We start from the raw sequence: 16,342 nt of genomic DNA on the forward strand, positions 1-16,342 counted from the left end.
GGTTTTTTGTTGGCTTTTTAATTTAAGCAAGGATAAACATGAGGTATTTGTCTAACCTGCAGGTTTCCTTCTCTGCCCCACCCTCTCCCTCTGTCAAGAACACTGAAACCAGCTGCAAGAAATGGAGATGATTCAAAGCCTTTTTTTTTTTTAAAGACTGAGAATCTTTCACAAGGAATATATTCAACATTTTGTGACCTTCTGCATCTGCAATTGGACAGAGACTATCAGGAATGTGGAAGCATCATGGTATTTAACATGTTATATCCAAAATAAGCTTGTACTTTTCACTTGACTTGCAGAAGAAAGCTTCTGGCAGAACCCTGAAAGGCAGACTGCACTTCACACCAGGACAAAACGCCTATTTCTAATCCCCTGCTGCCCATCAATCACCTACAGGAGGATAATGCTAGTAGGCTATTAATCAAAAATGGAAAAGGGGAATGTCATAAAACTTTCGAAAAGTAAACAAGGTCGATACTTAGGAGTGTCAGCATTATTCATAATGCTGAATTAGCTTCTTTTTAGGCAGTCTGGGAGGTTAACAAAAATGCACAAGTTAAAAAGGTTCTTCCAAAATCATAGACCCAGACATTGCAACTGTATCACAGCATCCACTTTATATACAGAAGGAACCAGAACAGACATGGAGAAAAGACACTGCAACACATTATTTTGATTATTTTAATCTTCAAAATTTTCTGCCTTGAGACAGGAATGCATGATAGATAGAAATGGCTCAAACATCTTCACATGAAACACTCTTAATCATAATTCATTCACAATTATTTTTCTAAAACATCTACAGTTACGTAATCCCACCCATTTCCATCCATTATCACAGATTTAATTATTTGTTAAACAGTAGTTGCCAGCAATTGAAAGCTGTAAGGCTTTTTGCATATTAGTAGAATCTTCGGAACTACAAACACAAGAATATCACAACTATAACTCTCACTTTACATGGCAACCCCAGGTGACAGATGTTCCAAAAAGAAATGTGTTGCTTATGTGGAGTTCATAAAAATGACAGAGAGAGAGCTCTGTGCCTTGTTAGCTCTAAAATCCTTTCTCCTTTACTAAGATTATTTGCTAAACCTACAGCATATTCCTCATTTGGAACCAAGAACTTTGACGAGTTTTATCTTCCATTGCTCCTGTTTGGCAAATTTGCGAGTCAGGCAAACGAGAGCTCTCCAGTAAAACCCTATGTACAGAGCACAGTTTAAACAGATGGGTTGCTTGGAATCCATATCTCCCTCCATCTGAAGGGAACTACTTTGAGGTTTTCTGGAACTGTTGTAAACAAGAGGATATTTTTTTTATATATATGTGTGTATATATATATTTATATATTTAATATATAAATGTTCTAAATGTCCTTTGGGAGTCCATTTGTTTTTGTCTTTCCAAATGATGACTAAATACCTGATCTGTAGCATTTCTCCTGAGAAGATACTAGTAAGGGAATGACAGTTTTGATGCACTTTGGAATGGCACAATCACGTAAACGCTTGCACAATTAAGACTTATGAACTCATCCAAAGTTTCTAAACATGATATTCTAACTAAGAACTAAAATACGAGCACAATGCAGCAAGTTAAAAAAGAAAATTCTATGTAATCAAAATATAAACAAGTACATAGGAAATGGATATCTGTCAGTAAATCTATATCTTTTTAAAGTAGGAAACATATGCACTTTAGAAAAAAATGTAGCTATCTGACAAACTTCGTAAAAAAAGTACTTTCCAAATGCATAACAAATGCCAAGATATCCCGTAACTGGCCAGGTATAGCCACATGAGAGCTGCATGGCTTAGAGCAACCCAGGGAGGAGTGGGAGGAAAAAAAATATCACAAAAACAATAGATCAGCAAGTCTAGGAAAAAAAATAAAATCACATCATCATCATCTAAATTACTGTATGCTTATATCACAACTGCTAAAGGAGCTGGGGGCTGGGGGGGGGGGAAGTAAGATTGCAGTTTAATGATTCTTAAGAGTTACCTCTAAAAATTCAGAAGAAAACTATCAACTTAATATACTAATCCTAAGCACCAATTTAATAATTTAAATTAATTGTATTTATATTTCTCCTACTAGGGATGGAGCAAGTTCTGCTTGAAGGCTTGAAGTTTAACTCTGGAGCCCATCTGACTTCTGTGTACTTGCCATGCTTCCTCTGCCGTTCACATCAAAGTCACTGTAAAGATTCTCTTTAAGTTTCAGACTCTCTAGGCAAGCAATTCTTTGAAGAGACAATTACGTCCTACAGTTTAAATCAACTTTCAAGTCACGAAAAGTGAAACATGCCTGTATTTGGTTAGTCTGTTATTAAATATTCTATGAAAATGGAACAGCCGACAAAATTCCTCGACAGGATTTGCCTTAGAACTAGCAGCACCCAGGGCGGACCAACTGCGAACACATCCAGACTCCACTAGGAATTAGTAGTGTTAGAAAATTGCATATGTGTTAGATCAAGAAGGCATTGCCATACACATGGCACTGTTATGTTGTTTTCTCTTTTTTTTTTCTTAATGAGAAAAATAGAAACAACAAAGGAAAACAGCCCTAGAAAAAGCTTTTTGGTTGTTTTTTTCTGTTTTGTTTGTCTTCGCACCTGGAAAAAGCAGCACAGTACTCCCCAGCTGGAACAGCTCAGTGCTTCCCATCAGCTTAGTTCTTTCAGAAAGCATTTTCACATGGTTAAAGTGGTCTACTTCAGCTAATTCTCAGAGCACAATTTTTTCCAGTATGTATTTCATGCCACTTCCTGACACAGCAATTTCAGAACTGAAATGGATCTATGGTAATGTCCACTACTAACTGTGACCAGATCTTGACACAGACCATCAAGCCAGGCCCTTGGGATGGTTCCACACATCAAACTGAAGCTCAGACTAAAAAAAATCATCTCACTGAAACTCAAAAGCTGGAGTGGTCATGAATCTCAGCTACTTTTCCCTATTTGAACCCTCACCCGGTAATGAAAGCACGCACACCAAGGGAAAATGACAACTGCCTGAGCTGGGAGCATTAAGACACCGGTGAGTTATCTTGCTGCTCTTCAGTGACCGTGGATTCGCTGTGCTCCTCGCTCATCTCGTTGGAAGGCTCCTCATAGCCTGGTTCAGCAGGATCCAGGCTGCTCCCTTCACTTTGCTCCTCGCTTTGCTCTTCGCTGGCCTCCACAGACTGCTCCAAGTTGCTCTCCAAAGAAGCCGGAGAGCTGCCAGTTACACTTTCATTTTGGTTCATTTCGTTAAAAGGCTGTGGGAGAGGTGCAGGAGACTGTACAACGTTTTCACTGGCAGGGATGGGCACTTTGGTTGCACTGATGTCTACGACAATGTCATTCTGTGGTAGAGTTACCTTCTCCACAAGTTTCCACTGAATAATACTCATGTCTTTCCCTCCAGTTGAAATCAAGTGACCATCGCTATGGGTGAAGCTGACATTTGTCACATGACTACTGTGAGCGCTGTATTTGTGGCTTGGAGCCTATTGAAAACAAGCAGAAACGTAAATCACATGCTTGACTAGAAGAGCACATGATACCAAAATCTAGAACTCCTATTATTTTTGCTTAGCCCTCAAGAAGAAAGCTCTTAATTCACATAGGAGTAAAGAACTATACTCATATTAGGTTTTCCCCCACAAGACAGCCTCTCTTCTTAAGGCTTGTAACTTGGGACAGACTTTATGCAAAAAGTCATGGACAACACCAAGGCTAGTGAACAGAAAGCATCAAGCAAGCCTCTGCTCCAGAACTTTAGGAAAATTATTGTCACTTCCCTTTTAGGCATATTATTTTATCTTTTCTATTTTATATATAAACTTAATGGAGAAAACCATGCCTTTGTCTCTAGCACTGTTCTCAGATATAAACGAGCTATTTAGCTGCCAGGTTCTGAAATGACCAAGCTGGAACAGGTGCCTGGCAATGAAAGCTTCATGCAATGCAAACAAGCACACAGACTAGACTGGTCTAGACTTACCTTTGGCTTGGAACAGGGATACTGAAAGAGATGGACCTTACAAAAATCATCAGCAACTGCTATCACTTTTCGGTTATGGGATCTAACAAGGGCGTTTATGTCTGTTCCATCTGATCCTTCCGGCCAAACTCCTAGGAGAGAGTAGAGCAGATACTTAGTGATGGTAGCTTTGGAAACAAATTAAAAGAGAATTCATAAACAAAAATAAACTCCATAAAGCTGTGGGAAAAGGCAAGCTTAACAAAAGGTAAGTAAGACATTCAACTGGAAAATGGAATATGCATTGCATTAAATGTCATTAATATTTTGCTACTCTAATGCCACTCCCCCACGCCATTCCCTCAGCCAGGATAACCTCTTCAGCTTAATACAGGTTTCCTGTTCAAAACCTCAGTCTTGTTTAAAGCTTATCTAAGTTTACTGGTAAAACTGGCAACCCTTAATTTAGCACTTTCATTCATGCATAAACATTTTAAAGGCAAAACTGATGCCAAAGTGTGGAACAAGCCCAGGTACAGTACATTATGCAGAGATTTATTTTGGTTTTGTTTTAAATCTTAGTATTTGCGTGATTCAAATTTGCGTGATTGATGGTACTTTGCACAGAAACCTAGCCTGTATGGGCTTCATAGATCTAAGTACTGTCAAATGCTTAAGTACAATTCAATATGCTTTTAAGTGAAAAGAATGACACAGATATGTCTAGACAAAAGAATAACAACATTGCCTGGACGAAAAGCACTGAACAAATTGGGGAGGGGGAAGCTCTAGTTTGAACAAAAAATAAAGACCCCAGAGATTCCTGTAACAAAACTGATGATTCACATCTGCAAGGAAAGCTGAAGAAAAGGTAAGCAAAGGGTTATAAATACTTATTTATGCAAAGGTATCATATTTTTACCGCTCAGACTTGGGCTTCTGATTAGTTCAAGAGTTAGGAGGAATTTCCTCCCCTCAAATTTCACATCCCCCCCCCCCCCCCCCCCCGAAAAAGACCTGTTTGTCCAATTGACTGAGAGGGATGTTCATTATCAGATATGAATATATCTCCTTCCTCCCTTACAATCACTGACTTTGGTAAAACAAAAAACACGTGCTCTCTACTATTTTTTACAGCTCAAATCACCAACTTATTTTTTAACTCACACTATCTCTTCTTGTTTTTAAACAAAATGGCAAATAGTGTTTAACTTTTAAAGCTGTTTTTTTTATTCTTCAGTGGGCGGAGTAAGAATTTTATTTTCTCTTAAGAATAACAAAGGTAGCTTGTTAAGCTTGTTACAATGCCAATAAGCTACACTGTAGGTAATCTACTAAATAAAGACATGAAATGCTAAGGAAAGCATTCAGAAATATTTTAGTGATTTCACATCAATGAAATCGATCTGAAAAATATATACTATTCAAGACTTTTCAAGTAGCTCAAAATTAATGAATTTTAACTTTCTCCTGCATTCTATATATAGAACACTGTCATCAGCTGGGAATAATAACGAACTTCAAAAGAGTTTCCTGAAGTTTCAGCTACCACCTTAGGCAGACTGTGCCAAGCAGCTATGCTATTTCCTCTTATTTTTAATTTAAGATTAAAAAGACTAATATTCAAGATTGCATCTCTTATTAAACATCTTTTGTGTTCACAAATTACTTTAGCAGCTCTAAAGGTAAGACAACCCTCTGTCATAAGACAGCAGGATCTGCTTTCAACGTATCAGGCAAACATGGAAAACCCAAGACATTAATATGACCAAGTTCTTAGTTCTTAATAACTTTTAAAGTAACAAAATATATAAATATCAAAATAAAAAAATAACAAAAAATACAAAATCACAGGACGTTGTTATTAGGTACGACACCACCACTTCACTTTTAATAAATTCTGCTAGCCAGCAGTAAGCCTCTCAAAGAATCTGCTCAGACCAAAGTGTGGGAAATGTGCAGTAAGTCAGAGAATGACTTCAAGTGCGCGGGGTGCAGACTGATGATACTGCCGAGCCAACACAGTAACATCAACTGCCAAAAAGGAGCGATGCTATTCTCATCCAAACCACGCACTTCCATCCCCTTCTGCTGACAACAGTGCAATGCCTAAGCCTACGGACACACTATTCACAGAGCTAAATTAGTAAAACACATACCCCAAAAGCCCAAATCCCGTAAACTTAACCTTCTCTCCTGAACGTCAAAGTGAGCAGCCCCCAGCTTGTTTGGATCCCTGAGCCAGCTGACCCTCAGGTCAAAGCCAGACTTCTCCTTTGGGCAGCAAATATCTGCTAGGTTGGCTTAGCTGCACCGTCTGATTTAATGGGAAAATACTTGCCTTTGTCTGAGACTGAGCCATAATTCTAAGATTCTGCAAAGGGTGTCAGACTACCAGACAATATCAAATTAATGCATTATGAATCCTGGCTAGGAAGTTTAAATATATCTGTTCTGCCCCAGAATAACATCACATTATCTGCTTTATCTACTTCACTCCCAGGTCCTCTGGCACACTGAAGATTTTGAGAGCAGTTGAGACTAATTAAACTTAATCCAGAGTAGTTAAAGTTTGTATTAATCCAAAAGGGAATGCAGACAGGATCAGCAGACTTGTCTACTTTTTAAAAGCAAGAAGTAAAAAGGCTTCTTAAAACAGAGCTGCTCATCTCCAGCCTGGCCCCAGTCACCAGTAGCTTTTATCTGACAGCTGTTAGAGACAAAGCCAATGGTCTAGATGTGAAACGAAACTCCTTCTGCACACCCACACCTCACTCCTTAGCTGAGAAGTAAAGGACACTTCTGGGAAAGCGCTGGGATTCAGAGAGCTGCTCCTCTTATTCTGTCTGCTCTACCACCAAATGTAGTTGCCAAAGTTCAGCAGCAACAGAGCCACAGCCTGCTACCTCCACATTTCTGGTACATTTAAGTACTCTGCATAAAATGTAAAATGGCTTCAGCTCCAAGGCTATTCCAAGAAGGAATATTCAGTCCTTACAAAGTGTTTTCATTGCTCCTGCAGAAAGATGTCACATTAGCATCAAAAGTTTTGCTTTCCACTTTTGCTGGCGTCTCCTGAACCTTCTGACAACTCCGTTTCAAAGAAGGCATTTGTGTTGCACTATTATTTCAGTCACAGTAGCAAAGACAGTGCAGAAACGATTGCTGTGGAGCAATTCCTTGTCAGCCCAGGCTTACGTGCATAGAGCATCAGGAGGAAACAGACATGCACTCCACTTAACCCAGACAGACAATAAAAACCAAACACGTACACAACCCGAATCACAGTTTTCAGGCTAACGGGAGCCAACATTTTCAAACTAGCATTTTGCTTCAGAAACAGCACGCTACTGTTTATTTCTGCTACCTACTTCAAGTTCCAAACAACTCAAAACCACTCGCATTGTTTATCACCCAAGTCAGCTTCCTTCTCTGACCCCTTTTTCCCTGCTCTGCCTCAGGCCTTTGGTACTCAGAAAGGCAATCAAGCCTGGTTATGAAGCACCAAACACCATCCACTCAACCAATGTGCCACACAAGAGTCAGCCCTAGCCCACATATCAACTGCAATCCTTTTAAGGCTACTCGCTCATGAAGCACGTAACGGTCCTAAAACTGGCACAACAGGTGCCAGAAGCTACAGAAAGCACTCACAGTTAACTGATTTTCTTCTACCCTTCATAAAAATTAATCTTCACAGTTGAACTCCTAGTAGCTGTGAAGAAAAGATTTGTAGACCTAACCTTCACCTCTAACGAATTTGTTGATTTTACCTGCTTTTGATCTTTCCAATAACATGAAGGACAGAGGCAGGGTATCTTATCTCAGTGGTGGAAGTGAGATATTCGGCATCCTGCTCATACAACTCGGTTTTACAATACTGACAGGTTGAACCATACTTTTCCACCCCTCACAGAGCAGCTCCACATTTATGGCCAACAGAGCTGCGTTCAGCACAAGCAGTTTGAACTGCCTGGCCTGTCTCAGACTGCACTATTAAAATCAGATCCGTCAGCTTTGTAAATCTTTTTGTACATTTTAAAAATAGACTACTAGGTAAAGAATCCTTTTAATCGTTAAAGCATTTTTACTCTTTAGAAGTAGCATATGTTACTCACCTTTGACTACAGGTATCAAAGTGCCACCATGTTTTGAAGTCACGAACTATAACCTACACTCACATAGTCTTGTTCCTATCCCAACACAAGCTTAAGCAAAGAGGAATGCACATGTGACATACGAGCACTTTAAAATACCAGCTTTTTGCTTCAGTGCCTCCAAAATTGGTAGCCTAAAATGACAGCAGAAATACCAAATCCCAAACTTCGAGACTAAACGGAAATCAATCGTACATTGCCTGCAGAGCACCCAGTGCTCTGTATCACAGACAAGTTTTATGGACAGTCTCTTTGGTCTGTCATCTCAAGACCATCCTCAATAGTCATTTAGAGCCTATTTCTAATGACAAATTGAAGCAAAAGGAAACACAAAAGCACAGCATGAATAGCTTAAAAGCAAGTTAAATGGTGCTTACCGAACACCTGGAAGCCTAGCACACAAGTATATGTTGTCCAATCTATATCCTTACAGTCAGAACGATTCCTGATTAGTTTACAGCCACTTGGAATGTCCCCTGTAATAAAAAAAAAGTAAATGATGAGTTATATGGCATATAAAGTTTTATTTACATATGTACTCATTGAGGGTGCTAAGACAGTAAATACATGCATCTTACAACCAACCTGGAATCACACTGTAGAGGCAAAGACAGATCAGCACCTTTATCAAATTCCAGATACTTGAAGCTTCACTTGATATTTAAGTCACATTTACTTCTCATTTCCGTCTTCGCATCAGCACACCTCAAAAATACTTCCCTGCAGCTTGAGTCCCCTGCTACCTACTCTACAAAACACTTTAACAGAGTCTGTAATAGAATAATTTCTCCTTCCTATCAGCTCCACTGATGTGCTAAAATTCAATCAATCATTCAGGGTGCTCTGCTTTTAAACTGTGAGCGATTACTGGCAGAGGAGCCTTAGGCTGCTTTTCAACCTCTAACTAGGAAAGGAAAGATTGTCCACCTTGCAGTATACCAGCCCAGTACTAATGGGTCACAGGTCTTTGCTTCTCTATACAGGCAGTTATAAGCACCAACAGTTCTTTTTGGTAGATTGAGATATTGCACTATCCAGATTTGAAACCGAAGTTGTGACAGGCAGAAATAACATGTTATAGTGACAGGTATTTAAAACTGCTGACTCTTCTTGCCTGTACAGGAACAGAACTACAGTCCTCTTGGATCTAGTTAAAGCCACAGGAAGACAACAATACAAAAAACAATTTAAAAACAGGCTGATATGCACTATGCAAGTTGAACTTTTGACATAACCACTATATATTAAATTCATATTTTCACATATTAAAAGAGACAAACATTATTACCACTAACTCACTGAAATACTATTGCTTTGCTTAGTTTTCAACACTATCAGCCAAGATAAAGTTTAAAAGAAAAGAAACCCTTGAACAGACCGGTGGCACAGACCCACTGATTTTATTCCTCTAAAATAACTGGGTTTGTTGACACTAATTAGACAACTGTATCTATTATTTTCAATGTATAGAACTTTGGGCCAACACCAAAATGCAGTGCCACTTGTTCTGTAAATTCTACGCTGTTAAACTGATTTATGACCTTGTAAAGAAGTAAGCTATATTTGGCATTGCCATTAGGTAATACACAGCTCTGAATAACATCAGGGTATCAGGTTACTCGAGTTCAGATCGGTTCCTTTGTCAGTAAGCATCTCGTACGGTCCTGATCAAACACACTCTTCTAAATATTCGGACAGCTAACACATACTTTGGTTGCCAGTATATTTAATTTCATACTTACAGTATAGTATTTCATAGTCTCCTGAGTTTGACATTATATACTTGTTGTCTGGGGACCAGTCAAGGTGTGTAATATAGCTGGAATGTCCCTGGGGAAGAATGCAGTAACACCAGTGTGAAGCACACACTTTAATTCAAACAGAAGCAGAAGTTGCACCCACCGACGGGACAGCTAACGGCAAAAAAGCACCTCCGCACCCACCCCAGGTGTGCCGCTGCTGCTCTTTCGGGAGAGGCTCTTTACCCCACAGTGCCAGACGTGAGTGTAACAGCTAAACAGACCCCAGCTGGGCATCCCACCCCTGCCCCTGCACGGTGCAATCTCCACTTGGAAACCATGTCCCTCTCGGACCCCAGTCCCAATGGACTCCTAGAAAGTACTGCTAGAATATAGATGAACTCACAGTTGTACTTGAATTAAGAAAGTCAATGTAGCTACTAATTGAGAAAGACAAGTAACTTGCACAGGATCATTTTTAGAGCCCAACAGAAAAGTGACAGACAGGACCCGTATTTTACTTCTCTATCCATTCAAAATAATTACCATTAAATGCACGCTCATTCAAATAACCTTTCGCTCATCCTAAAAACTTAGGATTCCTTGGTTACAAGGTTACAACCACCACATAAAACTACAAGATCAAGGACAGGTGTTAGAGAATACTCTCGTAAGTTTTTTGAAAGTTTCTGCTGTGCATCTTACACCGCATGCATGTTAGTGTCAGCTTTGAGAGGAGTCTTCCCTATAGGCACAGAGTCATCTATATAAAAATCAAACACTATGGCCTAATAGCTTAGTTATCACAATCAAGAACACACTGAGGGGTAAACACCCTTTCTTTTTTTTTTTTTTTTTTTGAGGGAGAAGCTAAATGCAGCTGATCAGAATATTCTTCCTGTGCATGAGCTTTTTTGTTGGTAGTAATAATAACAGAAATAATAAAGCTATGAGAGGCTCCAGAGAAGCCATACATTTGTATAAAGGTAGGAAAAAATTATTTCTCTGTAGAGGAAAGGGTAGGAAATCAATGTGACATCCAAGTCGTTCTTTTTCTTCTTCTACCCTTCCATTTCTTCTTACTGCTTCTCGTCCTCTTTCAAGACCAGCCATTTTCTCCCCTTCCTAGTCATTCTGCCAGGCAACAAAATGCCACTTTCTTCACTGGCTGATACCAATTCATCTCCCTTTCTCAGCAAGCATTATGAAAATAGCGTCCCTCGCCCCCCCTGCCCAAGGTCTCTTGGCCCAGCCTGCACCCGCTGTGCCAGGGCCACCCTGGAGCACTGCCCCAGCTGCCACCACCCGCCACACCATCCTCCTCTACAGAGCCCTAAGAGATGCTGACTGCTCCCAGAATTACGTGTAGAAATACACTGGGTCTGTCTCCCTGTCCCCAAATCCTCTGTGAGAGACTGCAAAAACATTTAGGAGAAAGGCTAGCCTTTAAGCTTTATTTACTTATGAACTAGTCTCTGCCTCAAGCAGAGGAACGGTGTATTGACATAACTGCTTTGCAGTCATGGGTGGGATATATGATATCGACATGCAAACCTGGTATTTTGAGAGAAAGAAAAAATAAAGTAAAAAAAAAAAAAAAAAAGCACAATTGGCTAGGGTTTTTTCTCCCCCTTCCCCTTATTTTCCAAGTCTTCAAATCTGAAAGTGAACTCCAACATGGAAAAGAATTGGTCAGTCATTTACTAAATCCTGCCAGACATTTGGCAGCTGTTAAAATTCCTGGGGGTGGCGGGGGAGGGAATAAAGCAATTGGCCAGGGGGCTCCGTGCTGCAAAATCCCCTCAGGCAAGCAGTCACCGAATGATGAACTGGAACATAACATTGTCGTAATATTTTCAACAGGAGGATCCCTTTTTCTATTAAAATCTTTGTTTGGTAGCTGTCCACTGATACGGCAACTCTTTCCTTTTCTGTACCTTTATATACAATGAATACAATTACCTATATTATCACTAGCTAATAAAACTATTTAAATAAAAGGAAACTGCCCAATTAATTGGCAATGTTCATCTGTTTCAGACATAAGTAGTGCAAGGGTTGAAATGCCCACAAGCCTATAGGATGGGCACACTAATTATTTCAGGTTAAGTCCAGCGTATCAAACACTTCAGCACAGCTGCCTCCGGTGCTTTCACCCCGCAGCTCTCTCGGTAAATGCACAGCACTTGCTTCTACTTTGCTAACAGACCTCTCAAGATGTAAGGCAAACAAGAGACAGCGCCAGCTACCCTGGAGCTGCTGACACGCTGGAAGCTCATACCCCAGCCCATACCTTCACCCTGCTGACTGCATAGCTGGAGCCCTCAAAAAACAGCTGCACTAGTCGCAACGGTTGTTTCGGCTCATCTGAAATTCTTTCTGGTCACAACCAACACTATCCCTCACTGTGGGAACACGCTCACAGGTCACAGACTGGCCTCCCCGGCAGCAGCAGTGAGCCTGTTTGTGGCTGAAAGGGGATTTAAATCTAACAGCGGGCACAGAGCCCTTAAGCACAAGCTGATGCCGGTTCAGTAGATAAAATCCTTCTGAAAGTATTCAAATAACGTATTCAAGTTGGAAGAAACAACCAGAAGTTGACTACCAGGAGGACTGAGTCATACTACTTGGAGGTCACCCGCGAGGCTACTGAATGACAGAAGAATGCCAGAAGGACGCGGTGCCAGGACCCCAGCACCGGCCAGGAGAGCGCTCCGGCCCGCAGCGTGCCTGGGTGTCCCTGCGGCGGTCAGCCGGTGCTGGCACGGAGCGGAGGGGAGGCGCAGGGTGCGGGACAGCGGGTGGGCAGCCTCGCAGCACGCTCCGGGCAGCCAACACGGAGCTGCCGCGCAGGCTGGAAGGGCTGGGGCAGATCAGCCCCGACAGAAACCAGGTTGCTAATTTTGGCTTCTACATGCAGCCACTCAGACTGAGAAAAGTGGTTAGCAGAAATCTGCTTTGAAGCCTTAACGCTTCTGCCCGAGTGTAACAACGCCCGTTTCTCCCATCCCCATTTTTACAAACCCCTTTCCTGCCAAGGCAGAGGGACAGACAAATACAGCTGCTGGTTTAAATTACAAAATGTTCTCTCCTGATACATAATTCCTATGATGTACAGAAATCTAAGATCTCACACATATTCAAAGAGCTCAGAAAGACCTTGAAGTACACAGCAAGCTAAATATTATGTTTGTTAAGATTAGCCATCTCTGAGTGATTTTATCTTTTACGGTTAAAAAATAAGTGATGGGGTGAAATGCTGCACTGAGGTGCAGCCACCTGCTGCCAACCCCACCAACCCCACTGGGCTCCCAGCCTGACCCCCCCCATAGGCTCAGCCTCTTCCCCACTGCCTGAGGTCCCTGGGAAGGCTGCAGATCTGATTTCTCATCTCATGACCATTGTGCTATCGGCTAACCCCATCACCACCCTGCCTGGGGGCTGCAGGATGCTCTGACTTACTCCACACCACAACCCTGCCATTGAGGAGTCCCCAGCACACTCAACAGCCTCCCGTGCCAGCTGCACCCCATGCCAGCACCGAGACCCCCCTGACCGCCCTGGCAGCTCCATGTCCCTGGCCACAGCTGAACACAGGCTGCTCTGGACCCCCATGCTCTAGCAGCACGTGGTATCCTCAGCAAATTATGGGTAGGAATCTCTCAAAGGCACCACGTGCGGCACTAGAAGACTGGCTAATGCATGTTCATTTCCCTCTACACTAAGTTTCCACTGCAAGCCTTGCAGCAAACATTGTAGGAATATTTTTTTTTTCTTAGAAATAAAATAAAAAACCCCACCAAACCCCCACAGTTTAGCTTTATGGTCCCCTTACCTCCCATTTTCAAATCAACAAAGCAACTTCAGAAGTTATCTTATTTTCAAAACCAAAGAAATGCAATCAGTGACAAACACATGACAAGCACTTTGAGTGGGGGATGCATTCCTTAAAAAATACCCCCAAAACACTTCACATTTCAAATGTGAATCCATTTTTACGGTATCATTTGCAAAACCCATTAAGGTTCAGATGTTCTCTATGTAAATATTCCCATTAACCTTTAAGAGATAGCTGAACTTAAGGCCAGGATGTTAGATAACTAAACACTTCAGGGAAAAAGTATGTCTTTTTAGCACTGGGATAACGTCACATAAATACAAACTCCACTACATGGGCTGCTACACTTACGATTTATTTGTCCTGGGCCAGAAATGTATTGTTAACATAACCCCCCAATTCCAAATTTTCTAGTAACAATTACAACTGATAATAGCACATATTTGCAACCTCAAAATTACATACTCTAATGAAATTGCACTATCTAATACTATGCAGGTCCAAGGAGTACTTTATCAACAGGGGGAAAATACTCCCAAGTAAGTGTAATATTTTCCCCCAAAAAAGTTTCAGTATACAGGTACCAAGGCACTTCTCTTATCTTCCTGCTAATTTCCCATTTCAAAGATAAAGTCAGTAGTCTGAGAAATCAGTCATACCTGATGCAAAAGTGTCCACCTAACACTAATGGTTGCAGTACCCATCAGACTGAAGCTTAAAATCAATCAAATATTGAAAAAAAACCCATAAAATGTATAACCAAAACTAAAAATGGAAAAGCATCATTTCGCATACAGTGCCACTGCTTAACATTTTAGTGTATGTGTAACATTGAAATGCAAGAACTGCTCTGATTATATTTGCTCCAAAACTTACAGTGCATTTTCCGTATCTGCTATACTTTCTTCCATTTTCTGTTACTACGTAGAGGTAAATAAAGTTGTCATGGGATCCAACTGCAAGTAAGGTGCCATCTACAACACAAATTATTTGACATAAATTAACAGAATGATTGTTTTCCAAAATGTAATGATTTCAGATTTATCACTAAGACAATAGTCTCAATTAAACTACTGCTTACAAACTGTATTTAAGGTTTACATAACTGTTTACATTATGTTCACATTTTCAGGTCACTATCTGTTTACTTTGTGGGTACAGGTTTTGGGCAAGTTCTTTCACTTATGCTTTTTCTAACTAAGTGTCCAATGGACAGGGTATTAATTCTCAGATTGCACTGGACTTCTGAAAATTGTCAACAGCAGGCAGGCTTGAGTTTTCTGTAACACAAAAAATGCAGAACAGTATTTACTCTACAGTTAGCTTAGCTTTGGAGGTGGAGAATGCGTATCAAGCAGCACTAAATGTCTAAAGAAGAACTAGAGCATTCAAACACCATAAGCAGTTTTCTAACCTATGTCATCTCCATTAAAAAAAAATAAAATACATGGGCAAGAGTTCCTTTGAATCACGATCAAATGCCTCTAGTGTCAATGAACATCAGTGCTTTAAAATAAATCGCCACACTTGGCAGATGTGGCAGTAGCAGTGGAACATTTTGCCCACTGACACGGCATGTTATCCAAAACCAAACAAGAAACAGATTTACAAGAGTGTTCTTCCATCCAGTTTTAACGGAGAGTCAGCCTCTGATCTGTCATGTCACGTCTGAAGAGGAGACTCAATACTGGCTTGGATTACAAATCCCATAGCAAATACCTAATAAACAGCTCTGGGTTTCAGACAGACCTGAGCTTAGTTTTATGGTTTTGTATTAATAAACTTGAAAATTAATTAAGTAGTGTATTAAAACATCACTGAAATACTAAGCTTCTTACAGACTTTTCTGTTAACCTGTTAACTAGTTAAGAACTTTTCATTTTTCTGGGAGCAAAGCTAACATTTATTATAACAGCACAGTTCGACATGCAGGAAAAGCTGGGAAAGGCAACTGTAATGCTTGCAGTTACAAACCCACAAGATTTAGCATACACAGACAAATCTGTAAGCAAGTACTCAGTACATATTGAGCATCTTAAGCGATTTATTTCAAAGCTTTGCCTTTTCTAGTGATTGGGGAACAGCTTAACAACATTCAACAGAACAGACACTGCATTTATCACCATTTATTCTGAATGTACAAGTGTGCCTACCTACTGAGTAGCGCATCACTGAGAGCTGTTCGTTGCCATCAGTGTGTATTGAAACCAGATCCCTCGTTTCTGCATCCAAAACAAACCACCTAGAGAGAGGAGAATTCCAATGAGTATCAGTCCCACGAAACAAGAAAAGCAAGGGAAACAGCAATACTCATTGCTGCCTTCATCTTCCCATGCTCGCCCCTCAAGGGCAAAACAGTGCACATCTGTTTTTAATGGAACATTTTTCTGGTTCATGAAGCCATACGAGTTTCAGTGAAGAATATATAAACGCTTCTAAACACCACCCAATTTTTTCCCCATCCCTTGGACACTGCAGTAATCACCAAAATGTCTACTGGATGATAAACATGCCACCAGATAGCTAATATGACTGCACCTTATCATCCTGAAGCCTTAAGGCCACAGCTGAATTGTAAACTACTACTTCTTCCCTGTTCTGAAGAACAGCTGTGATATAAAAGAA

General features: G+C 40.6%; 1 protein-coding gene across 7 annotated transcripts in view; it reads right to left on the reverse strand.

The window, feature by feature from the left end:
- Positions 1-670: 670 nt before the first annotated feature.
- Positions 671-16,342, reverse strand: part of EML4 (EMAP like 4) — a 163,030-nt gene continuing 147,358 nt past the window's right edge. For all 7 annotated transcript variants that reach the window (XM_055816123.1, XM_055816127.1, XM_055816126.1 and 4 more), the window contains 6 exons: positions 15,871-15,959; positions 14,594-14,691; positions 9,883-9,970; positions 8,518-8,616; positions 4,005-4,135; positions 671-3,507 (listed from right to left, as the gene is read on the reverse strand). In XM_055816123.1, coding sequence (XP_055672098.1) covers positions 3,043-3,507; positions 4,005-4,135; positions 8,518-8,616; positions 9,883-9,970; positions 14,594-14,691; positions 15,871-15,959 — 970 coding nt within the window. In that variant the 3' untranslated portion in view covers positions 671-3,042. The remainder of the gene's footprint in view (positions 3,508-4,004; positions 4,136-8,517; positions 8,617-9,882; positions 9,971-14,593; positions 14,692-15,870; positions 15,960-16,342) is intronic.

The sequence above is a fragment of the Falco peregrinus genome, chromosome 11, assembly GCF_023634155.1.
Source record: "Falco peregrinus isolate bFalPer1 chromosome 11, bFalPer1.pri, whole genome shotgun sequence".
Lineage (NCBI taxonomy): Eukaryota > Metazoa > Chordata > Aves > Falconiformes > Falconidae > Falco > Falco peregrinus.